Here is a 26,793-nt window from a genome sequence, read left to right as displayed (position 1 = left end):
AAAGTTTGATGTGAGCTGAGGTAGACACTAGATGTAGCACCCTCACTGCTCCATGGAATACTGAAAACGGACATGGTCATGTGCAGCAACGGGCAAGAAGACATGTACATGCATGGTGAGGTGCACCCAAAAGCTTCTGGAAAAGAATGCTGGGAAGAGTCTCCATACTACAGCTTCATTGGTGGCATCACCCATTAGTGAGAATTTCTTGGAGAAAAAGATTTACAGAAAGAGGTAACAGCCAACAAACAAACAAAAATTAGTGAAAAGAAACAACCTCTCTGTAGACTGAAGAGCAAACATGAACTATGAGCTTTGTAGATAAAGAATAACTGAGGTGGCCCTGTGTAATGATATCAGTGTGGGAAGACCTGCACTTTCACAAAGAACTTTATTTACATTTTCCAACCCAGATTCTATGCAATGACATCACCCATCAGACATTGATTTACTGCAGCAATCATTTGAAGTTGCTGTGCAGACCAGCATGGCTCAGTTTGAAAATGTGAAACGAATCCTTGGTGAGCTCTGCAGCATGCTACTGAAATACAAAATGCACTTCCCTTCGCTCGTTCGTTCCCTCAGTGCCCCGCCTTCTTCTGATGTCATTTCCTTGGGGGCCGGACACTGAGAGGGAACAACGAACGAGCGAAGGGAAGGCTGGTGGGACATCAGACAGCGTTTTCACTGATGCTGCCTGCCAAGCTGCCTGCAAGGGAGGTAAATTAAATTTAAATACCGCCGGAGCGCCGGGAATCAGGAGCGAAGGAGGCTGACTGAGGTGCGCCGCGCAGGGCCCCCTTAAGCGCGAGGCCCTATGCAGCCGCCTCGGTCTAAGACTGGCCCTGCAAACAAAGCAAGCAAATCTATGAGCTGCTGTATTCATGCTGTCGTTCTTTTGTTGACAGAATTTTTATTGGACCTCACATACATTTTCAAAGAAGTGGGAAAATGTGGGATACAAATGTAACAAATAAATAAATAAATAAATATGGATGTACACAGAGGAAGTATTGGTTTCATCATTTTAAATCATTTTGTCATTTAGAGGGGTTGGCTATAGGGACTCCCTGAATTCGTGCAGAGATGTTTTCACCTAGTAAAGGGCCACCAAAACAAACCCATTAATTAGGTTGAAACTGGGAGAATTCAACATCTTTTTTTCCTGTGCCTACATCAAAAGAAAAAGATGGCATGTGAGAACTTGCTCCTTTTGCTTTGTGGAATGCAGTGGTATATTATAAAAGAGACTTGCCTATTTTTATTACTACTAATTCACAGAAAAGGGTTGAATAATGAGGGAAGGGTTTCCTTCTTGCAGAACTGTCCAGAGTCAGTCTAAATGTGCCAACATTGTCCATTCAGTACACTATTAGCCACCAAGTTCATACAACGTTAATTATGTTCAGTGGAAAATAAATCTGTTTCCTCAGGCTGCTTGCAATGTGAATATTCAATCACTGTTTCATTATTGCTACCAAGTATTACATATTAAGGGCATTTGTTTTAATTCATTTATCCAGTCCTTACATGCATATGGTTTTGCTTTTTAAACCCAAAGGTTTCCTATGATAGCATTATGCTTATTTGAATTAGTTTTTCTGTACAAGTTTTGCTTGATTTGTCTTTATTTGAAACAAAAAAGTTTTAAAACACATCTTGTCAACAAGGGGCGGGGTTAGGCAGGGGCAGGGAGCCCCACCGAACTGGTCTGCACAGGGCCCCACAATTGCTAAGACCGGCCCTTCCTCTGTTCCACCCAATCTACATTATTGGAAACATCTTCTACTACTGCTACTTATCATTTCTACAGACCTATACACATATTATGTAAAAGCAGATGCACACTTTCTGTGATGTACTTTTTGCATGTGTATGCAATCGTGCAATTTCATTAAAATCTTTATTCATACAAAACAAGATTTACACATGGATAAAGCTTTTAAAAAAAGTATCCCTTACTGCAAATGAATTAGCTTGAGAGTGTTTTAACAAAAACTCCTCTGTTAAGTCACATTTTTGCAATGATGTCTGTGTTATTATGCTAACCTAATACTAGTAAATTAATGCAAAACTCATTTGTGTGTCATTAACTTGAGCCATTAATGCAAGCTAATAAGCACGTGTTAATGGCCAGAATGAACATACCTTATCACACTGGCCTCAAAATGCAAGAAATATCACTAAAAGGGCAAGATCCATTAAAGGGATTTCCAATTTTATACCTATGAGAAAATAGCTTAGAACATCTGCCTGTAGTGAGAAATGAAATGAAAGGCTGTTGTATTTACCTCGGCACAATTGTTTAATTTCTGATCTGGAGTCGCAATAAAATTAGTCATCACCACGAATGAATTATCTCCCTGTAGAAAGAAAAGGAGGACTCTGTCTTTTTTTTCTTTCAAAATACAGAATGGTCAGTGCTGAATTTAAATTTTAAGCAGCCACAAGCATGGTGAAGGAGATGACTGTCCTATGCCCCTCCTCTGTCACTGCCGAGATCATAACAGTGACAGAGAATTCAAAATAAAAATCTAGCATGGTGCCTGCCTGCCTTAGCATGCTAATTTCTGACAGGCTCCATAGCTCCCCACTCTCTCCTCTTGCACAAGCTTTCTATTACCATGGAAACCTATATGAGAGACAAGGCATCACAGCCCCTGCTAGAATGCTAAGGCAGGCTGGCCCTATGCTGGATTTTTACTTTTAACTTTCTGCTACTGCAGTTTCGCAGCCATGGGAAAAGGAAGGGCAAGCACCAGTTGTCTATGCTGCCTATGCCTAAATCCAGGCCAGAGTACACCATGCATTAAAACTTGTTCACTCTCTCAAATTCAGTCTAAAACCTTCAGTTACCATATTACACATTCTAGCAAAATTTAAAAGCAGTGCATCTTATAAGAGTAATATGACCAATCAGTACTCACATTTATGAAAACAGGAAAGAACTTTTTCTAATGAAAAGAGCAAGGAAATTAAGCACTGGGGTAACCTGTACAAAGCAACAGTTATACCTGAAATAACACTGGTATGATTCCATCAAATCTATAGAAAACACTGAGGTACCCCTCACAGAGGCAGTTATTGCCATAAAAGGTAGTGGTTTTGAAATGGTTCAATGGCTTTCTGACTTCTAGAGACTGCACTGTAAAGATGAATAATTCTTTCTTTATGTCTTGGTCTAATGGTTGGGGCGCCCCTTAGAGATCTTCACTATCACCCATTTTGTTTAATGTGATACTATTTTCTTTAGGGAGAGAATTAGAAAAACATAGTATTAAACCTTTTATTTATGCTACTTTGTTAATAACTATTCCCAGACCTGACTTTAAGAACTGTATCTGAATATTGTGTAAACATAGTTGAAAAATGGGTAACTATACAACGGCTAAAGTTGACTCTTGAGAAAACTAAATTTTTAACTTCTTGCCCACTGTATCAGCCTCTTTGTATCAAAGCTTGTGTTCTGTACCCATATTCATGGAGGTAGGGTGCTTGTTGTTTATATGTGTCCTGTGTCTTTAAATTGGATAGGACTACAGATTTGTGTCATTTGTAGTTCTCTGTGATAGGCTCTTCTTGAGCACATGTCCCTGTTCAATGAGGCTTATGAGATTCACCCTATGGGCTAGCTTGATTCCCTGAGCTTTCTGTGTGGTTAGCCTATTCTCTCTCCATTGAGTAAAAGGAATTTGTCTGCAGCATGCTTTTTTGAACTGTATCAGGCTCTGTATCTTGCTGCTTAAGCCTTTCCAAAAGCTTTTTAACATCATCAAATTTTCACCAGTTTAAAAGTATTTACAGCATCCGCTCTTCAGCCAGTGCCGAGAGCTCCCAGCTTATTTCTGCAGTGAGACAGAAACAGCGAGCTGGTAGAGACAGACTCCCAATTTTAGTTCAAGAGTTCTGAGTCTTCACAATTATGAAAACAGGGAAGAACTTTTTCTAGTGAAAAGAGGAAGGAAATAAAGCACTGGGGTAACCTGTACAAAGCAACAGTTATACCTGAAATAGCACTGGTATGATTTCATCTAGCTTAGTGTTTGAGACAGCACTTTTGCAAAGACTGTACAGCTTAGTTATTAATTCAACTAATTTTCCTTTGGTTTCTGAGATGAAGGTTTCTAGGCATAATTTTGGATAGCACTTTATCATTTGATAGGCATATTGCTGAACTTGTAAAAAGAGTTTTTTTATGCTTAAGATTGTTGTGAATAAATTTCTGACTCAATCTTTAATTTTAAGTCAGTTAGACTACTGTAATCCACTTTATGTAGATTGTAATAAATCTTTCTTGACGAAATTGCAAACATTACAAAAATATGGCAACTAGGCTGATGTATTCAGCAGGAAAATTTGATAGAGCAACTTCTCTTTTGATTAGAGCCAATTGGCTACCCATTCAAGCTAGAATAATGTTTAAACTCAGTATATTTATTTATTTATTTACATTTGTATCCCGCGCTTTCCCACTCAATGCAGGTTCAATGTGGCTTACATATTAATAGTGAATACAGGAAAGTATAAGTATAGCAGAATAACAAAAGGGATAAGTAGGTAGAGATAGACAATGGAGAAGGGAGAAAGTCTGGGTCATTTGGATAGGCTTGCTTGAATAGATGGGTTTTCAGTGCTTTCCGGAAGGGTAGATAGTTGTAGATTGATCGGATAGGTCTGGGGAGGGCATTCCAGAGTTGGCTGCCTAAGAAGGAGAAGTTAGATCCATAATAGGTTTTGTACTCGAGTCCCTTGCAATTGGGGTAATGCAGGTTGAGGTAATTTTGTGACGCTTCAGACATGTTCCTGGTTGGGAGATCAATCAGATTGAGCACATAGTCCGGAGATTCACCGTAGATAATCTTGTGGATTAATGTGTGAACCTTGAAATAGATTTGTTCTTTGATAGGGAGCCAATGAAGTTTTTCACGAAGAGGTGTTGCGCACTCAAAACGTGATTTGCCAAAAATGAGTCTTGCAGCTGTATTTTGGGCACTCTGAAGTTTTTTCAGGATATGGGCCTTGCAGCCTAGGAAAATGCTATTACAGCAGTCAACATGGATTGCACCAAGTTCCGGAAAGTATTCAGGGGGAGATAAGGTTTTGCAAGTTTGAGTACCCACATCATATTGAACATTTTCTTTATAGTGGATTTTGCGTGATTTTCGAGCGAGAGGTGGTTAATGTCATTCCAAGGATTTTCAGACTATTGGAAATGGGGATTGTGATGTTGGAGGTATTAAGATTAGTTGGGAGGAGCGCAGAGTGTAGAGATGAGAGGATTAGGCATTGTATTTTCTCTTTGTTCAATTTCATCATAAAGGCGTTGGCCCAAGAGGTTAAGATGTTCATGCCTGTGGCTATTTTGTCGGAGATTTCTGTTAGATCAGATCTGAAGGGAATGAATATGGTAACGTCATTGGCGTAAATGAAAGGGTTGAGACCATGCTAGTATACTGGCACTTAAAATATTATATGATTTCGCACTACAGTATATGCTCTCCTTGGTAATTCACCCTTCTGTCGAGGTACTGGCAAAGTTAAGAGACCCCGTGACATTAAATTTCCAGTCATTGAAAGGTGTTAAATACAAAAAAAGTTTTAAACTATCTTTTACTGATATGATAGCGAGTATTTAGAATGGCCCACCAAAGGATCTCAGACGTTCAACTGTCTATTTGAGTTTTAGGAAACAACTAAAAACGTGGTTTTTAAACGACATCTTAGGCAAAGTACTTGAGTTTTATTTTCTCTACTAGGTTTATGTTGTATTGTAATGAAAGGTTGGGTGGGAGACATAAGAGGTGGAGGGAGTATCAGGTTTCACATCGGAATCTGTGTGTACATATACAAAGTGTTTTTTTGTCTGCTGTCATTTACTATTTTACTGAATTTCATTTCTGCAAAGCATTTTTTTTAGCCACAAACACACAAATACACTTATCAATTAAGGTTGAAGCTCAAAATTACCTTAAGCAGGAACTTAGGTGCATGGAAAAAAATTGTATATGATGGATGTCACTAAGGTCTGCAGCTCGCTGACTCTGGTTGCCTAAGTGACTACCATCAAAAATATAGCCTTCTAGATCTGATACTTAAGTTCATAGAAACATAGAAACACAGAAAATGGCAGTCATCAACTATTCCTTCCTCTCCCTTAGAGATACTATGTGATTGCCCCATACTGTCTTGAATTCAGATACAGTCTTTGTCTCCACCGCCTCCACTGGGAGATCATTTCTTGCATCCACCTCCCTTTACGTAAAGAAGTATTCCCTTACAGTACTCCTGAGCCTATCCCCTTTTCACCTTCACACTAATGATGGCTGAATATTGATCCCTATATCTCTACATCAGATTTTCATACTGTCACAGCTGTTGATTCTTTGCTGATTAGATTAGATTCTTTGCTGATTAGATTATGGCAATACCCCTTAGGTAGGCTTTTTTCTTCTCTTAGATTATCACAAATGGTGCAAAACTCTGCAGCAAGATTAATGGCTCAGTGTTGTCCAAAAGAACATATGTTACTTGTATTAGCAAGATTGCACTGATATCCTATTGCCCAGCAGATTGTTTTTAGGATCTGTAATTTGATTGATTACATTTTGCAGGGGGAGGATTCCACTTATCTAGCTTGCAATTTGGGTCCTCAATGGAATGCTTGGAGTCTTAGATCAGCTGGGACTACTTTACCTATGATACCCCCTGTTCAACTGGTAAGGCTAGTTTCTACTCCCAGAACAGCTTTCTCTGTGGGATAGCCTTGTGTGAGGAATTCTGTCCCCATTTTATTGAGGAAGAAACCAAATTATTTGAGGTTTGGTAAACAATTGAAACAAGTTCTCAAGTGTTTAGTGCTTGTACATGATAGATAACCAAAAATCAATAATCCAAAAAATACTGGTGCATCAAATGTCAACACATCTATCAATAACCAGTATGTCACCATGCACTAATATCCCACAACTGAATTAAACTTTATAAATTAGGAACACCTTCGGCAATTTTTGTCACCAACAGTACAGCCACTTAAAAGAGTTGCTACTAAACAGGTGAAACTCTCTGTAATCTTTTATTGGGTATTCCTTCTGTGTACACCACCAAAATGTGCATCAATCAAAAATACCAAAACTTAAATGACTGTGCAATAACTAACGTACTCAAAAACATGCATCATAACGGTATTTTCATTCAAGTTCAGTCGCAAACTTCAAAGAACAACATAATTTCATAAGCTTCATAATTGTACTTATTTGGAGCCAGCTCAAATTTCAGCAATCAAGTTTACTCAATTATTCAAACTATAAAGAGCCCCCCTAAAACACCCAACACTGTGAGTTTCATTAGGGAACTACTTCAGGGACTCAGGAGAGCTCCAAAATAATGCCTCATTGGGGCTCTTTATAGTTTGAATAATTGAATAAACTTGATCACTGAAAATTTCAGCTGACTCCAGATCAGACTCCTCCCCAGCACTGTCTAAAATTCTATCTAGGTGACATATGAGGTTTGTCACCTTTGCACCAAGACCACTAGCTACTCAGCTACTTACATGCTTAATGACTGAAATGACAAATAAAATGGCTGCCCTAACCCTTCCCGTCTGGACAGAAAACCCTGGAGGTTCATCTTTGGTGTTTGAGAATACTGCATCCCCTAGCTACAAGATCACTTCCTACCACTCCAAGATAATGTTCACCTTCTAGGTGGCTTTTCTCCTCCAAGGCAACACAGAGGCCATCAGACTGGAGGTGGGACATTATGTTCCTGACAGTCTCCTCTATATACTTCGCTGTCTGCCTCAGCTTCTCCAAGTCTGCAACTCTATCTTCTAGAGATTGGACTTGTTCTGTGAGAGCCAGGAGCTCATTGTACTGACTGCACACATACAACCTCTAATCAACTGAAGGATAATCATACATAAGGCACACACTGCAAATAAAATGGATACTTCCCATCTCACTGCTGGACTGCTGTCTGCATTTTAGTATTAACTAGTTGTTTAGTTATTTGAATTTGCTAGGACTATTAGGTATATTTTATGCTATTATTTTGTGGTAGTATTTTGCATTTGCTTTTCAATGAACTAAAAATAATCTGATGTTAAGTGTTCATCATGTGCTAAATACCCTGTGGTGGCAAGTTTCCCAAGTCCATCTTAATACTTTGTTAAACCCTGCTAAGCTAACTGCTTTAAGAATATCCTCTGGCAATCAATTCCAGAGTTTAACTACACGTTGAATAAAGACATATTTTCTCCAATTTGTTTTCACTTTACTACTTAATTGCTTCATTGCATGCCCCCCTACTCTTTGTATTTTTAGACAGCAAAAACAAGCAACTTTACCTGTTTCACTCCACTTAGTTCTCCATACACATTATTAGCAACATAATGCTGAAAAGGGTTCCCTGCAGCAATTAATTTGCATGGTACACATATGTACAGAGTATATTAAAATGAATCGTAATGAGGCCATTAGGTATTTCTCCACAATGCACACAAGTAAACAGTGGATTTTTACATGCACACAAAATGAGAAATTCACCGCCAGGTCCATAGCAGTGTAGGACTAATAGAGAGGATTTAATGCCAGTTTTTGGGATTTACTGTTAGTTTTTTTCTTTTTATTTCTGTGACCATATATACCTGCAGCTTTAAAAGACAGAATGGAAATAACAGCTGTGTGTGGAGATAACAGTGGCTTCACTGCTGCTTGTCAAAAGAAAACAAAAGTACCAGCACATATCTGCATGTGGTGTTCTGCACATAAATATTAGCTTTGCTAAAATTTCATGTGCAAGAAATTTTGGTGAGGCTAATATTTATGTGCAGAACAACGTTCCAGTTCATACACAGATGTGTACTGACATTTAGATTTCTTCAGACATGCGCATAGTGAAGCCACCATTAACAAAGAAACTTTATGCGCATATGTCCAGTAGGATTTCCCTGATTAGCATGCTTTGTATTTGAATCTCACTAGTTCACTGTATCGCCTCCAAATATTTTCTCGCTAATCTCGCAGTAGAAGCCACAAGCTCAGCCACTGGTGCACTGCTCTATTGCATGGCTTTTTGTATCAACCTCTCAGAGATCAAACTAAGAACTTTACATGTGGCAATGTGCAGCATTACCACTGAAATTCTAGGTTAGCTTGAATTTCTAATTCTAATTTAAAAAGAAGTTGTCATAATAATTTGTTTACAATTAAATTAACAGGAAACAGAAACTTTCCTCCTCTTACCTGTGCTGGGAAAACATAGCCAGCTGCATCCCAGATCTGTGGACCCATGCCACTGACGTTAGTAAAGGCGATACCTTTCAATTTCACAGAGACAGAGCTTACAATACCATCCACTGTTTGATAGCCTCTCTCATAGATAAAAACCCACCTAAAAAATACAAAACAACATTAAATAAGCTCAGAAAGGATTCTGATTTTGAGCATTCATTAGGAATACAGCTGGGCTTAGTGAACCCTAGCATATCCATGAACAGCTTGACCAAGTACATAAAAAAAACTAGTTAGATACTGTAAATGCTGTGTGGCTTCCATACAAGATACGCTCATTACAATATCATATTCCGTACGTTTTTCTGGAAGGAGTTGAAATGAGATTCTTTTGATGATGGATGGGAGGTCTTTTTCTCCCAATGCAGAGAGCATAATCCTGTTGTATTATTCATAGTACCCAACGGTCAGAGGTTATTAATGGCCACCTGTGTTGGAACAAGATGAGTCTACCTACGACTGGTAAGTCGGGTGGGATGGAAAGGTGAACGGTGGCTATGCTGTCTATGTAGGAGTCAAACCTTTTGCTGTTGTTCAGGCTAGATCTTTGTGAATGCTGTTGCCTTGTGTGGGAGTGTTGGGTTGTATTCTTGTGTGGAGGAGGTATAGTAGGAGTATAACGGTGCTTGCTATTATAATAGTAAGAGCGTCTGTATCCTCCAGTGAATTTTCTAGATGAACAAGATGTGGCTGAGGGTTGCGGCCTAGATAGCATTTTAATGGTGTCTGTATGTTTTTAAATTAGATCCGCTACCTCCTCAACTTTGTCTCCAAACAAATTATCTCCATGACAAGGGACATCTGCTAATCAGTCTTGGACTGCAGATTCAAGGTTGGAGACCTTGAGCCAAGAAAGACATTGCATGGCTACTGCTAATGTTGAGACGTGTGAAGAGACATCAAAAGCATTGAAGGCATGTCTTGCTAGATATTTACGGCAATCTAGACGTTTCTTGTGTATTGTCAGAAACTGGGGTGCTTTGTCAAAAGGCATGTAGTCTGTAAAAGGGAGAAGACTCTGTATTAGAGATTTTAAATAAATTGTGGAATAAAGTTAATAATCCAATATATAGTTTGTTGATATAGAGGCTTGAAATATTCTTCTTCTGAAAGAGTCTAACGTTCTTGCTTCTCTGCCTAGAGGAGCAGAAGCATGAAACCTTGTGCTACGAGTAAGCTGTAAAGCAGATTCCATCACTAAAAAATGGTGGGGTGATTTTGTTTTAGCAAACCCAGTACACTTTTGAATTCTATACATAGTATCTATTTTCTTTAGAGATACCTGGACTGTCAAATAAGACTCCCAGGGGCCCTTTTACTAAGCCACGTAGGCGCCTATGCGCACCCAATGTGTGTCAATTTGGAGTTACCACCCGGCTACCGTGTGGCCCAGGTGGTAATTTTGTTTTATACGTGCGTCTGCTATGTGCGCCGGAAAAATCATTTTTATTTTCCTGCGCGTGGTGGAAACCTTGCAGTAATTGTCATTCTACTTGCGTAGACGATTACTGCACGGTTACCGCATGAGACCTTACCGCTAAGACAATGGGTGGAGGTAAGGTCTCAGACTCAAAATGGATGTGTGCCCATTTTTATTTTGCCGCACGTCCATTTTTGTCAAAAATTTTAAAAAGGCCTTTTTTACAGGAGCGCTGAAAAATGGATCTGTGTGCGCCCAAAACACATGCCTACACTAGCGCAGCCTATTTTTCAACGTACCTTAGTAAAAGGACTCCCAGTTTTTGAAAAGAGCATCCTTCATGATCTTATGGAGAGGAACAGTGGCTTCCTCTCTTAGATGTGAATCAATCTAGAACCTCAAAAAATTCTGAGCAAGGTTCTTCCTCTTTCTCTAGTTTGAAAGGTATGGCCTGCGCTACCTCTTGCATAAATCCTGGACAAGTTATATTTTCTTGTGGAGACATGTTGTTCAGGTGGCGGAGACAGTCCTGAAGCAATGCCAAAGGACTGCTCAGTTGAGAGGTTCTGTGGGTCCTGATCCAACTCCTAGGAGAGGTCAGATCTGACTCTTGAAAGCATTCCTCATGGGAGATACGTCGAGGAGTTCGTCGACTGTGCATGGATGAGTGTCGAGGCAGATGTATCTCTGAACCAGGAGACAGTGCCTCTGCTAATGTCAATGTATGCGCTGGTCAGGTTTGTGCTGCCCCCGACAGTCAACCCTGAGTCAGTGTATGGGACCTCTCCCATGACTGCCACTCCAGTGTATTCTCGGGGTGGGCTGAGGCTGGTGCAAGCACCCTATAAGCCTGTTGAGGCTGTGTACACAATAGTCCTGAAAGCTCTTCTTTTAGCATAGCCCAGATCTCCTCCTGCAGAGAAGGTGCTGATACCAGCTGGGACACCAATATGGATGCAGCCTATGGTATCGCCTATTTCGGCATGGGTGACCTCAAGCATATGGAAGGTTCCCTTTGTGTTGTAATCAACTGCAATGAAGGAGAGCAGTCAATATGGAATCAACACTTCGATGATGTCGATGCCGAGGAGCTTCCGGCATCATGCCTGGAGGGAGAGCGATGGCGATATTTCTTAGGTTTTTTACGCTGCTGATCCCTCGATACTCACAGTACCAATGATGGGTATATAGAGTCCTTTTGTGAGCGCTGTACAGACTGCAACCCTGAAGTGTCCTGACACATGGTCAGTGCATCTGATATCAATGTGGGGACCGATGCAGGGTCCGCATCTGGTGCTGAATCCCCTGCCTTGCTCGATGTTGATGCCAAACCAAAAGTTTATTTTGTTGGGCTCTGCAGGCTTTAAGAGGCCTCTCCTGCATGTGTAGACAGAGGGAACACTGGACGTCCCGGTGCTCAAATCCCAAATACTGAACACACCAGTTATAGTGCCGGAAATTGTCCTACTGCACGTATAATAACGTATAAGTGGTTGCAAAAGTCTTCCAAATATCATTGTTTGTGGACAAATATAAGAAAATTATTAGATTGTGAACATTCAGTTAGGAAGACTGGGTTAATGTTAAGGTGTGGTATTGTGTGATTTATGTGGAGGGTGATGTAAAGGGTGGTTTTATGTAATGGATTGAATATTATTTTTGCAATAAAATATTGTTTAGTAATGATCTATTCTTGTTAGTTGTTATAGTATGTACTGACAGTCACCTCATGTTTGAACCTCAGGTTTCCTCAGTAGTGAAAAAATCCTTCAGGTCTCTTTGGAAGCTGAGGAGAATCAGATCATATTTCTCACCAGACATCTTTAGACTGCTAGTTCAATCCTTGGTTTTAACTTAGTTCAATTACTGCAATTCTATCTATGCTGGATGTAAGCAGGGTGTCCTAAAAAGACTACAAATGGTCCAAAATACTGAAGTTAGGCTTGTCCTCAAGGTATCGTGTTTTGATAGAGCCACTCCATTACTATGCAAGCTGCACTGATTGCCCATTAAAGCCAGGATTATTTTTAAATTACGTGTTTTTGTCTTTCAAATACTCTATATTTCCACGCTACTTATTTGCTTTGATATAGACCTGCCATTATTGTCTTATATATTTCAGGCACTCTCAGGTGTTGACCAAGTGACTCCTCCTATGCCAGCTGCCTCAGTCTGACCCTCCCGCCTCCCGGAAGTGACAATTTTGGTTAGACCTTTAAATTCTCAGCTCTTAGCAGCACAAGCCACGTAGAGGGAGAAGGAGCACACACAAGGAGCATGCTCCTTTGTGCATCTCCAGAGTGCAGCCCTGGACCTTTCTTTACCTGCAATCTAGGTATAATATGGTTAATTTATTCGCTTTAGGTCAGTTGGGAATTTTCTTCTTACATTCGTTACTCTACATGTGCCGTTCATATCCTATCCCAGTCTTCTGGGGTAATAGGCCTTCAGCCTAAGGACTGTATATTACTTTTCCACGGCATAGGACTCTAGCCCTGCAAGTCCACTCCTGCCAGTCTCAAATCTCGGATCTCACCTGCTGCAGGCAATGCATATTAGCTTATTAAATCCACACACACTTCATGGTAAGCCACATTTCGTACACAACCTTATACTTACCCAACAGCTGACTATTCTCTGCATGGTGGAAACTTGGCAGCCCACGGCAGATACAGCTTACCTCAATGCTGCCACCCCACCAGGCTTCTTTTTATTTATTTAATTTATTTATTTATGCGTTTATAATATTTACACAAGCAATAAACTTGTTACATGTAACTCAGAGATCAAAAGTAATGAAAATATTTGTCAATGTATACACTCTTATATAGAGATTAATCATAGAAGTAAATATAAGTAATTTCACCTTTGTCCCCGCCTTAGACCACAAAATTTGAGGGGGCTGTCTAATAAATCAGGGAGTTTTATAAGGAAATAAAAAGAAAAAAAAAGAAGAAAGGCATTGTGCCCACCCACCATCCATCATTAATTTCCAGCCTTAGATATTATAACCCTGGTATCTTCTTCATGTCTATGAAAACTCTAAGTTGGTCTGGTGAAAAAAAAACATACTTAACTCCCAAATATTTCACTATACATTTACATGGGTATGCTAGCAAAAACGTTGCGCCCATAGTTTTTGTCTCTTCTCTCATCTCTAGAAATTTTTTCAGTTTTTCTTGCGTAACTTTAGTGACATCAGGAAAAATCCATAATTTTTGCCCACAAAATTTTGGATGAATATTCTTGAAGTATAATTTAAGGATAGCATTGACGTCTTGCTCAAATATGAATGAGATCAGAAGTGTAGCCTTATTTGTGACTTCAGATGGTGAGTCTTCTAATATTAAGGAAATATCTTTCAAATCTTCATTCAGTTCTTCTAATTGAATTTGTTCCCGTCCTTTTTTTCATAGGCAAAAAATATATTTTATTTAATGGAGGTATATTTTGAAGAGGAATTTTCAAAATTTCAACAAGGTATTTCTTAAATAGTTCCAAAGGGAGGACCCCTACTGGTTTAGGAAAATTCAAAATCCTCATATTCAAGCGTCTATTATAATTTTCAATTTGTTCTATTTTCTGCCGAATACTTGAATTATCTTTCATAAGCATTGAAACATTTTCTTTTATATTTGAAATATCATTCTGGGATTTCAGTACCTGGTCATTAAAGTCTTGCTTCAATTTATCCATGGATTTAGAGAGTTGATCTACCATAGAAACCAAATTCGCTGCCTCCCGAGTTGATTTTATGATCAGGGAGTTCATGTTTTCAATAGACTGCCAAAGAATATCGAGCGTCACCACCATGGGAGGATTCAAAGATCCTTTTCTTTCCAAGTTCTCATTACTTGCTGCTAGCTGTATTCGGGAAGTGCCATCTCCAAGAGTCTCAGTATCCACGACTTCCGTGTTTTGTTGACCCGTCATCTCCTCCCAAGTCACGGCGGGACATGGTGGGATTGCTGGCTCCGGAGGGGAACGCGTTGTCTCAAGTTCCACTGACGTCGGATTCCCCCTTCCAAAATCCAAAGGAAGCCCTACTCCGGTCTCAACTAGTGGACACTGGAGGGCAAAGCTGTCGCACTTTCGCTGTTTTGGTGAGGATACCAGGACAGGAGATGGTATATCCCTGATAGTCCCTTTTCTCTTGGTATGTGGCATAGTGGATTAAAGAAGAAAAAGCTAAAATCCGCTAGCAAACGATCAGCAGTCTCACCCCTCTCGGCGTGTCGGCGTCATCTTGAACAGCCCCCCCCAACCAGGCTTCTTAAAATATATGAGCAGTCGAGTTTCACGACGTGATGGAGGGATTGCCATGATTTATGCCTCTCACTTTCACATAACCAGCATTAGAACTGGCTGCCATTTATTCCTACAATCCTTGTCCTTCCGTATTGGCTCTCAGACCCCCATGGATCTTAGAAACATATAAACATGACAGCAGATAAAGGCCAAAAGGCCCATCCAGTCTGCTCATCCTCTGTAACCCATAACTCTTCCTTTTCCTAAGGGATCCCATGTATTTATCCCATGCTTTCTTAAAATCTGAAACAGTCCATGACCTCCACTGGGAGGCCATTCCACGCTTCTACCACCCTTTCCATGAAATTATACTTTCTTAGATTCCTCCTAAGCTTATTCCCTCTTAACTTCATCGTATGCCCCCTCATTCCAGAGTTTTCCTTCAGATGAAAAAGACTCAATTCCTGTACATTAATGCCCTTGAGATATTTAAACGTCTCTATCTTATCTCCTCTCTCCCTCCTCTCTTCCATCGTATACATGTTGAGGTTCATAAGCCTGTCCCTGTATGCTTTGTGTTCAAGATCACTTTGTAGCCACCCTCTGAACTGACTCCATCCTGTTTATATCTTTCCATAGGTGTGGTCTCCAGAACTGCACACAGTACTAAGTGGGGGCTCACCAGAGACTTATACAAGGGCACTATCACCTCTTTTTTTCTGCTAGTCATCCCCTCTCTTTATGCACCCAAGCATCCTTCTGTCTTAGACCGTCACTTTTTCCACCTATTTGGAAGCTTTAAGGTCATCAGACACAATCACCCCCAAGTCCCTCTCTTCCCTTGTACACAGAAGCACTTCACCCCCTATATTGTACCGCTCCCTTGGATTCTTGAGACCCAAGTGCATGACCCTGAATTTTTTAGCATTAAATCTTAGTTGCCAAATATCAAACCATTCCTTCAGCTTCGCTGGGTCCTTCCTCATGTCATTCACACCCTCCGGGGTGTCCACTCTGTTGCAATATCGCTCACAAAGATGTTAAAAAGAGCTGGCCCGAGGACCGATCCCTGCGGTACCCCACTGATAAAATCCCTTTCTTCAGAGCAAGCTCCATTTACCACTATCTTCTGTCTCCTTCCATTCAACCAATTTTTAACCCAATCAGTTACTCTAGGTCCCATACCGAGGGCACTCAATTTATTTATCAGTTGCCTGTGCGGAACTGTGTCAAAGGCTTTACTGAAATCTAAGTATACCACATCTAGCGCCCCCAAAAGTCCAATTGTTTGGTTGCATATTTGCCCCCACCCCCAGTAACAGCTACTTTACAAAATAAGTTGCATTCTGTACTGATTGACCATTGCACTAATGCCCTACACCCCTTAATTGTTAGAAACCTTAACCTCCATCTTGATGACCCCTCCTCTGCGGTATCCCATGAATTTTCGCAAATACTGACTGACCTCAGTCTAGAACAACATGTTACAGGGCCAACCCATATTGGCAGTCATACTCTTGATGTTATCCTCACCCCTACATTGAATCAAAATGCTTCTCTTGACTCCTTAATCGTACCCCTTACTTGGTCCAATCACACCTTGATAACTTTTTTATATACTTTTATTTCATCTCACAAACCTAAGCACGCTCAATTTACTAGAACGTGAGACCTTAGTACAGTGACGGCAGAATCTCTTCTCACTGCCTCAGCCTTAGACCTACCTACTTTTTCAAGCCTTCTATTCAATATAAGACTCCATACTTGGATGACCTCACTTCGTTCAGGATTAGATCATTTGTCACCAGTGCTCCCTGCACACTCTATGTCTCTCTCCTCTGCTAGGAAATGTTGGTACACTCCTACCTTGCTAGGTCTACGCCAACAACTGCATCAAGCCATGTGCAGGTGGCGACACTACTGTTCACTGATTTCCCAAGAGGCAATAGCCTATAAGACATCATTAACAGTTGCCAAACAGACTTACTATTCTAAGCAAATACAGTCAGCACCTAATACAGCAACTCTTTACCTTGTACTTTCTACTTTGATCTCTACCTCACAAACAAACACTTCTATGACTTTTACTCTTTTGGGCACAAATGCTTGCTTCTTACTTCAAAGACAAAGTGATGAGCTTACAGCGGACTTCAGTCTCGCATTACACCTTGCCTCACTCCAAGCTGTCACAAGCTCACAGCGCACAATCAGGATCCTTTACTTTTGTTCCCCCAGCTGCATCTGGCTTAACACAGATTCTGCAAACTATGTGTACCCAGCCACAACCACATTGGACCCTATCCCCTCAAGACTTATCAAATCCTATAACAGCACCTTGATCCCTTTCTTGCTTTCTATGGTTACATTTCTGATTGATGGTTATGTCCCACTAAATTGGAAAATGACTGTAGTTCACCTGAAATTGAAAAATCCTTCCAAACCTACAAATCAATGTGATAATTATTGGCCCATAACAAACCTCCCTTTTACTACTAAGTTAACAGAATCTGTGGTCCATGCTCAATTAGTGGACTTAGTGACCAGTTCAAATATTCTTCACCCACACCAAAAGGGGGTTTAGGGCAAACCACAACACTGAAACTATTCTCTAAGGTCTTATTACATATTTCAGATCCCATCAAGCCCACTCTAGAGCTGTTATGCTTATCTCCTTTGATCTTAAGGTGGCCTTGATACAATAGATCATTTGCTCCTTCTCCACCATCTTTCACAAATAGGATTGACAAAAACAGCCCTGGTTTACCTCATGCTTTACAAATCATAGGTATGCTGTCTCCTTCCTTCCTCCACTCTACTTTAGACTATTACTCCTTAACCTCATGGGTACCACAAGGCAGTATCCTATCACCTCTGCTATCTTTCTGGCCCCACTTCTTCACATTCTAGACTCACTGGGTCTTGAATCATTTGCTTATGCTGATGACATACAGGTTCTTATTCTGATTAATCCATTGGATCCAGCCCAACCAGCTAATCTTAATAGCAAATTAGACTTAGTCTCTACTACTACTACTACTATAAATCACTTCTATAGCGCTACCAGTCGTATGCAGCGCTTTACAACTGAACATGAAGAAAGACAGTCCCTGCTCGAAAGAGCTTACAATCTAAATCAGGACAAACAGACAGGATCAATAAGGATAAGGGAAGGACAGACAGAAGGACACAAGAATAAGATAAAAGTGACAAGTCAGGAGTCGAAAGCAGCATCAAAGAGGTAGGCCTTTAGCCCGGATTTGACATCTCCTCCTGGTTCACACAACATCACTTACTGCCCAATCCTGAAAAATCACAACCAGTCATTTTTTCAACTAAACTACAGTTGCTGACAAACCCCATTACATTGAATGCATCAACCATTATTCTAGTTGATACCATTAAAGTCATGGGGGTCGACCTTGATAATACTTTCACCTTTGTTCCACAAACCTCCTCAGTAATGAGACGCTCTTTCTTCCTTCTTAGGCATATTCATTCGATCAAATCATTTCTATTCCCTGCAGGCATTAATATACTAGTCCACTCCTTTATTATTTCCCAGCAAGACTACTGTAATTTGCTTTACTCAGGCCTTCCACAATGCCAGCTCCACCATCTACAACTCATCCAAAACACCACAATTAAACTTATAATGGGACGTAAAAAATTTGATTATGTCACTCCCTTGCTAAAAGAAGCCCACTGGCTACCTGTCCACTATCAAATTCAGTACAAATTGTTTCTGCTAGTATTTAAAGTTCATACCACCCAGGAACCTTCTTTTCTCTTCGACCTCTTGGAACCATATCACCCTTCTCGCCTGCTGCGTTCATCTCAGCAGGACCTTTTAGTTGTCCTGTCTCTCCATGACATTCTCCCAAGCTTGGTCCACTGTTTCCTTTTTACAGTAAAGGCTCCTATATTGTGAAACACCCTACCTGAACGCTTGAAGACGCCACCATCAGTCACTCAGTACAAAACAGAACTAAATACCTATGTTTTCTTAGAATCATTTGGGCCATAGCCAGAATAGTTGTATGAAACATCTTTCCCCTCCCTCCTAATGTTTTACCCTAGCCTCCTCTTTTGCTTTCATATTAGCCATTGTAATTCCACCCCAGCTCCTATTGTATCTATCCTCCTGTCCACTCTGTCCTTGCCTACCTGACTTCTCTGCTATTAGATTGTACGCCGCTCAGATATGTGCTTAATGGGCGGGATAGAAAGTCCCCTAATAAACCTGAATCTATATGCCATGACACCGGATTATATGCAGCCCTTAAAAACTATTCACCTAGGCAATATAACCTCTGGTTTTAGAGACTACCTTAGACTTCATCTTCCAGATTGCAAGACAGTGCATTATAAGTCAGTTCACTCTGCTGACTTTAGATATCAGGGTGCTAAGTGGTGGAATTCATTGCCAATGGCAAACAAGGATCAGCTTGATTTCTTGGTGTTTCATAAAGGCTGAAAACTCTCCTCTTTGAGAGGCTTCTATCCTTTGATGGAGTATCTTAGATTGAAACTGGCCATCAGTGGTCTATAAGTGATAGTTTGTTTATGGCTTTGTAAACTTTGTCTGTTGTTAATTCACAGTTAGACACATTGAACTCGAGTATGTTCAGGATAATATGGGGTATAAATGTAAAAAAATAAATAAATAATTGTAGTAACTTTTGATCTATATCCTCCACTTTGGAGACTACCTGTTGAGACGATAGACAGAGCTGCTGTACTGGATCTTGCAGCATTGCTTCAGTCCACAAAAGTCTGTTATAAAAAGTAGACCGACACACATATATAAAAACAAAGAAATAATTTATTCAAACCAAGATAAAAGCAGTACCCGACGTGGCCACGTTTCGCCCTCAGTCTGCGTCAGGGGTAAAACTACAAATAAAAACATAAAAATAGTGATAACATCATCTCAAGTTATGTACACACACACACATATATATATATACTAGTAAAAAAGGCCCGTTTCTGACACAAATGAAACGGGCGCTAGCAAGGTTTTCCTCGGAGTGTGTATGTTTGGGAGAGTGTATGTGAGAGTGACTGAGAGTCAGAGTGAAAGTGTGATTGTGTGAGAGAGAGCGTGAGTCTGGGTGTGAGTGTGTTTGTGAGAGAGTGTGTGTGTGAGAATGAGAGTGTGTGCAAGTGTGTATGTGAGACACAGTGTGAGTGAGAGTGTGTGTGTGTGGGCGAGAGAGAGAGTGTGTGTGAGACACAGATTCTCTGTTTGTTTGAGTGAGTGTATGAGACCAAGCGAGTGTGTGAGTGACTGTGTGGCACATAGAGAGTGAATGTGATACAGTGTGAGACAGAGTGTGTGAGAGTGAGAGTCAGAAAGACATTGTATATGAGAGAGAGAGTGTGAGCCGTGCCCTCCCAATCCATGGCCATCTGTCCCCTGCCCCCTCCATTCATCCTTTTCCAGCAATTCCCCTCTGTCCCTGAGCCCTGCCCTCCCAATCCATGGCCATCCATGTTTGTCTGTCACCTGCCCCCTCCATTCATCCCTATCCAGCATTTCCCCTCTCTGCCTGAGGCCTGCCCTGCAATCCATATCCATCTATGCCCATCTGTCCCCTCCATTCATCCCTATGCAGCAATTCCCCTCTCCGAGTCCTGCCCTTCCAATCCATGCCCATCCATGCTCCTCTGTCACCTGGCCCCTCCATTTTTCCCTATCCAGCATTTCCCCTCTCTGCCTGAGGCCTGCTCTGCAATCCATATCCATCCATGCCCATCTGTCCCCTCCATTCATCCCTATCCAGCAATTCCCCTCTCCCTGAGTCCTGCCCTTCCAATCCATGCCCATCCATGCTCATCTGTCACCTGGCCCCTCCATTGTTCCCTATCCAGCATTTCCCCTCTCTGCCTGAGGCCTGCTCTGCAATCCATATCCATCCATGCCCATCTGTCCCCTCCATTCATCCCTATCCAGCAATTCCCCTCTCCCTGAGTCCTGCCCTTCCAATCCATGCCCATCCATGCTCATCTGTCACCTGGCCCCTCCATTGTTCCCTATCCAGCATTTCCCCTCTCTGCCTGAGGCCTGCTCTGCAATCCATATCCATCCATGCCCATCTGTCCCCTCCATTCATCCCTATCCAGCAATTCCCCTCTCCCTGAGTCCTGCCCTTCCAATCCATGCCCATCCATGCTCATCTGTCACCTGGCCCCTCCATTGTTCCCTATCCAGCATTTCCCCTCTCTGCCTGAGGCCTGCTCTGCAATCCATATCCATCCATGCCCATCTGTCCCCTCCATTCATCCCTATCCAGCAATTCCCCTCTCCCTGAGTCCTGCCCTCCCAATCCATGCCCATCCATGCTCATCTGTCACCTGGCCCCTCCATTTTTCCCTATCCAGCATTTCCCCTCTCTGCCTGAGGCCTGCTCTGCAATCCATATCCATCCATGCCCATCTGTCCCCTCCATTCATCCCTATCCAGCAATTCCCCTCTCCCTGTGTCCTGCCCCTTCCAATCCATGCCCATCCATGCTCATCTGTCACCTGGCCCCTCCATTTTTCCCTATCCAGCAATTTCCCTCTCTCTGCCTGAGGCCTGCTCTGCAATCCATATCCATCCATGCCCATCTGTCCCCTCCATTCATCCCTATCCAGCAATTCCCCTCTCCCTGTGTCCTGCCCCTTCCAATCCATGCCCATCCATGCTCATCTGTCACCTGGCCCCTCCATTTTTCCCTATCCAGCAATTTCCCTCTCTCCCTGAGTCCTGCCCTCCCAATCCATGCCCATCCATGCTCCTCTTTCCCCTGCCCCCTCCATTCATCCATTTCTAGTAATTCCCCTCTCTCCCTGTGCCCTGCCTCCTAATCCATACCCATCCATGCTCCTCTGTCCCCTGCCGCCTCCATTCATCCTTTTCCAGCAAGTCCCCTCTTGCCCTTCCATGACCCCCCCCTCGCATCCATGCTACTCTCTCTCCCATGTCCCAGCCTGGCCCGCCCTCTTCTCCCCCCCCCTTCGCATCCATGCCTCGCATCCATGCCCCCCCCTTCGCATCCATGCATCCCCCCCCCCGTTCGCATACATGCATCCCTTTTTTTTTTTTTTTCTTCGTTTTAACTTTACCTCCGTGGCGGTTCGTGCAGCGAAGCATCAGGGAAGGAGGCGGCACTCCCGACGTCTAGCTTTCCCTTCGCTGTGTTCCGCCCGAACACAGCGAAGGGAAGGCTAGACGTCGGGAGCGCCGCCTCCTTCCCTGACGCTTCGCTTCCCGATTTGTTTGGTTTGAGGCGAGGGCGGGGCAGAGACGGCTGGCTGGCTTGAAGGCTTCACTGGGAGTGACGTCAGATGGCTTCAAGGCTTCAAGGCTTCAGGGCTTGAAGCTTCCGGCTTCAAGTTTCCGGCTTCACAGAACGTTGTCTTCAGAACGTTCACGGTGCGTTTTATTATATTAGATATATATATATATATATATATATATATATATATATATATATATATATATATATATATTGTAAAGAGTATGTAGGACAGGCCCCAAAGGAACCCTGGGATAGGCCAGAATACCCCCGTTATAGGCAGGCATTCGCCAGGAAAAAACTAGAAATAAAGAACTACAACTCCCAGCATGCCCCAAGGGAGACCGGGGATAAGAGAAACTATGTGCATTCCCAGGAGTCTCCAGAGGAGGGCCGCAGGGGAAGGAGCAAGGCTGATGCTCCAACCTGGTGGAAGAGGTGGTGGAACAGGTGGGTGGAGAAAGAAGAGACACCAAAGAGCTTTAATGAAAGAAAGGGTGAGCAGCTGGGAGAAGGGCGGGGCGAGGAGAATATGGATTGGGCTCCTGAGGAGAGAGAGGCAGAGAGTGAGCCTTGCCCTATGGAGTTGACGGAACCGGAGAGCACCCTGGAAGAGCCGATGGACTTTTCGGCTCTGGCTCAGTGAAAGCCAAGGAAGTAGCGGGGCCAAGCCGGGTGAAGCGGGAGGAGGTCAGGTAGGAGTATGACTGACCAAGAGGGTGGGACCCTAGGCTTTGAGCCCGCGCAAAGCCATTACGATCTGTTTTGAAGCTTGGCTAAAATTGAACTGTATTTTGAAAGCCTGGCTGAACTGAGCTGGGTTTTGAAAGTTTGGCCTAAAATTGAACTGTGTTTTTGAAAGCCTGGCTAAATTGAGCTGTGTTTTGAAAGCTTGGCTAGAACTGAACTGTGTTTTTGAAAGCCTGGCTAAATTGAGCTGTGTTTTGGAAAGCTTGGCTAGAACTGAACTGTGTTTTGAAAGCCTGGCTAAGCGGAGCTGTGTTTTTGAAGCTTGGCTAGAACTGAACTGTGTTTTGAAAGCTGGGCTAGAACTGAACTGTGTTTTTGGAAAGCCTGGCTAAACTGAGCTGGGTTTTGTAAGCTTGGCTAGAACTGAACTGTGTTTTGAAAGCCTGGCTAAACTGAGCTGTGTTTTGGGAAAACCCCGCTACACTGAACAAGGTTTTTATTTGCTGCAACTCTCCCCCAGGAGGGAGGGAGAGGAAGCAGTTGTGGAAGCCTGGACTGGGCAACTAACCGGCTTGAAAAAGGTGAATGACAACTGTGCTTTGTTTTTGTGTTTTGGTGCCACAACCGAGGGAAGGAGGGAAGCCCCTCCTAGGCAATAAAAAGAGTCATTGTTTCTGAGGGAAAGAGGAGCAGTACTGGAAGGTGTTCTTCAGGCGGTGGAGAGCTGCAACCGCTGAGAAAAGAGGATCCACTTTACAATTGGTGTCAGGAGTGGGATCTGTTTGCGGCCCTGTCGCTCGAGGAGGCCAAGACCAGCAGGACAGAAAAGCCCGACGGAGGGGCCAACGCTGAGAAAGGCGCAGACCTGTCTGGGGTTCCGGTAAGCGGGGCCTAGATTGGGGGAAATAAAGGGATCCTAGTAAAAGGGGAAACATAAGTAGTGAAACCGCACTTGGAGGTGTCCTCTGTGTTTTTTTTCCCCACCAGGAGTCGCTGTTCCGGAGCAAAGATGGACCCCAAGGAGATCTTCGCTTGGATGACGATGCAGTTCCAGAAACAGCAAGAACTGACGGGGAAGATGGTGGAAGACTCCTTGACGGCGGCACGAGAGCAGCAACAACCGGTGCTGAATATGCTCCAGGACTTTTTTCAGCGAGGGATCGAGGCTCCCAGGGGCGGTGGAGCCGGAGCAACTGGACAGGGGCCAGGAGGAAGCGGTGCGGTAGGACCTTTATCCCTGAACTCACTTACTTGGGGAAAGTTGTCTGAGCAGGATAATGTGGATGATTTCCTGACCGCCTTCGAGAGGGTGGCAGTGGCCGCAGGGTGGCCACAAGAGCAGTGGGCCATGCGGTTAGTGCCTTCATTATCTGGGGAGGCTCTAGGAGCCTTTAGAGACTTGGCTCCTGGGGACGCTGCCAACTATGGGAGGTTGAGAGAGGCCATTAAAGACCGGTATGGACTGAGTACCCAGGCTTATAGGCGTAAGTTTCGGTCCACTAAATGGGAAAAGGGGGAAACCCCTAAAGCGCTGGCCACTAGACTGATGGACTTGGTAAAAAAATGGTTGGAACCTGATCGCCACACCACGGGAGAGATTCTTCAAGAATTAGTAGTGGAGCAGTTCCTGCAGGGCCTTCCCAGGGAGATTAGGGCAGGATTGGTCCAAAGGGGCTGTAAGACGGTGGAGGCCGTGACAGCCGGGTTGGAGTGTTATTTGGAAGCCCAACATTGGGGAGAACCCGACCTGGGGGGGGGGGGGTAAGTCCCGACCTGTGGGAGGCTGGGGTTCCAAAAGTTCCCTCTTTAAGACAGATCCCCAGGGGGGGAAACCCGATTACGGCTGGGGAGGTAAAAAGCCCGTAGTGCCCTCAGGCCCTGAAAAAAAGGCCCCCTCATATGAAGGAAAACTCTGTTATAAGTGTGGGAAGACTGGGCACTTCCGGAGGGATTGCCCAGGTCGAGAGGGATGGACCTCGCAGGTTGCCCAAGGGTTTAGACCTCGGTATACTGCTAAGGTGGAGGTTGAGGGTTTACCGATTGTAGCTATGTTAGACTCCGGGGCAGACCAGTCCATGATCTCCAGGAGGTTATGGGAACAAATAAGAAAGAGGAGGACAGGAGGTAAGGATACCTATGAGGGAGCAGTGGCTATTCAATGTATACATGGAGCCAGTACTCGTTATACCCTCCATAGGGTTCACGTGAAGGGGCCTACAGGGGAGATAGAGATAGCCGTTGCCGTTCTGCCCAGACTGCCACAGGAGATGATTTTGGGAAGGGACTGGCCCCCCTTTACCGAGTGTATTAGTGAAAAAAGAGTGTTGGTCACTACCCGCTCTCAGGCTCGGCGAGACCCTGAGGCTGAGGAAGAGGGAATAGGAGGTATTTTTCCTTTTCAAGGGGAGGTTTTAGGGGAGCCGGGAAAAGAGAGAAAGGGGAAAGCTTTGAAAAAAAAGGAGCAGAGGGGCAGACGGGAGGCCTTGGAGCAGGCAAGAAAAGAAAGTTATCTGCCAGTGGCCCCGAAAGAATTGAGCGAGCAGTTTCCAGAGTTTCATAGGGAGCAAGCCACGGACCCTACTTTAGAATATGCCTGGGAACGGGCCCGACAGGGGGAGGGCCAGGAAGCCCCGGGGTTCATGATAGAGGGGGACATTCTATATCGCAGGGTACCCAATTGGGAGAACTCTGAAGCGGGGAGACAGCTAGTAGTCCCCCAAGCTTTCCGTCCCCTAGTAGTAAGGCTTGCGCATGATCACCCTTTGGGGGGGCATAAGGGCTCCCAAGCTACCCTGACTCAGATATTGGGCCGGTTTTATTGGCCAGGAGTTTATGGGGAGGTGGAGAGGTATTGCAAGTCCTGCCCCAACTGTCAGAAGGTGACAGACCGGCTACCGCCTAAGGCACCGTTAAAACCCCTGGCTAGAGTGGAACAACCGGGGAGGAGAATAGCCATGGATATTATTGGCCCAGTAACAAAATCTCAGAGAGGCTTCCTCTACGTTTTAGTGGTTATGGATATGGCCACTAGGTACCCCTGGGCCATTCCTTTGAGAAGCATATCAGCGAAGGTCATCGCCAGGGAACTGATAAAAATCTTTTGTGAGGTGGGATTCCCCCAGGAAGTTTTGACCGACAGGGGGTCCAACTTTATGTCATGTACCTTAAGGCAAGTGTGGGAGGCTTTTGGGATACAACATATCCGTACAGCGGCCTACCACCCTCAAACTAATGGGATGGTGGAACATTTTAATAGAACTTTAAAGGGTATGTTAAAAAAAAGCGTTAGGCGAGGTTAGGACAGGTTGGGACCAACTGTTACCCTTCGTGCTATATGCCTACAGGGAGAAGGTGCAAGACTCGTTAGGAGTTGCGCCTTATGAATTGATGTTTGGACGGAGGCCCAGGGGCATTTTAGATATTTTACAGGAACACTGGGTACCCCCGGACACCTCCGATCAGTCAGTGGTCGAATACCTACAGGATCTGAGGACCAGATTAGATAAGTTACAAGAATATTCCCAGGAAAGGCTTGAAGAGAGCCAAAATCGGCAAAAGGAATATTATGATAAGGGTACTCGGGAGAGGGAGTTTGTAATAGGAGATAGGGTCCTTATCCTAATCTCGGAGGATCCTCATAAGTTTGCCTCTAGGTGGAAGGGTGCCTGGGTGGTGAGGAGGAGACTTGGGCCTCTTACATATGAGGTGGCGAACGAAAAGGGGCAGGTCCAAACCTTCCACGTTAACCTGATGAAACCCTGGGTAGCAAGGGTAGGCTTTCAGACCCGGGGAGATGAAAAGGAGGGAGAGGAGTTGGGACCGCAAATAAGAGATATTTTCAAGCCCGGGGAACCAGGGGTTA

General features: G+C 43.4%; 1 protein-coding gene across 3 annotated transcripts in view; it reads right to left on the bottom strand.

The window, feature by feature from the left end:
• LOC115456712 (P2X purinoceptor 1-like) overlaps nt 1-26,793 on the bottom strand; it is a 218,197-nt gene that overhangs the window by 164,536 nt on the left and 26,868 nt on the right. For all 3 annotated transcript variants that reach the window (XM_030185967.1, XM_030185966.1, XM_030185968.1), the window contains exons 3-4: nt 9,246-9,393; nt 2,292-2,363 (exon numbers count right to left, since the gene is read on the bottom strand). In XM_030185967.1, the coding sequence (XP_030041827.1) occupies nt 2,292-2,363; nt 9,246-9,393 (220 nt within the window). The remainder of the gene's footprint in view (nt 1-2,291; nt 2,364-9,245; nt 9,394-26,793) is intronic.

Source organism: Microcaecilia unicolor, chromosome 13 (genome assembly GCF_901765095.1).
Source record: "Microcaecilia unicolor chromosome 13, aMicUni1.1, whole genome shotgun sequence".
In the NCBI taxonomy this organism is placed as follows: domain Eukaryota; kingdom Metazoa; phylum Chordata; class Amphibia; order Gymnophiona; family Siphonopidae; genus Microcaecilia; species Microcaecilia unicolor.
Note: the sequence above shows the minus strand (reverse complement) of the source record. Positions and strands in the feature narration are given on the sequence as shown.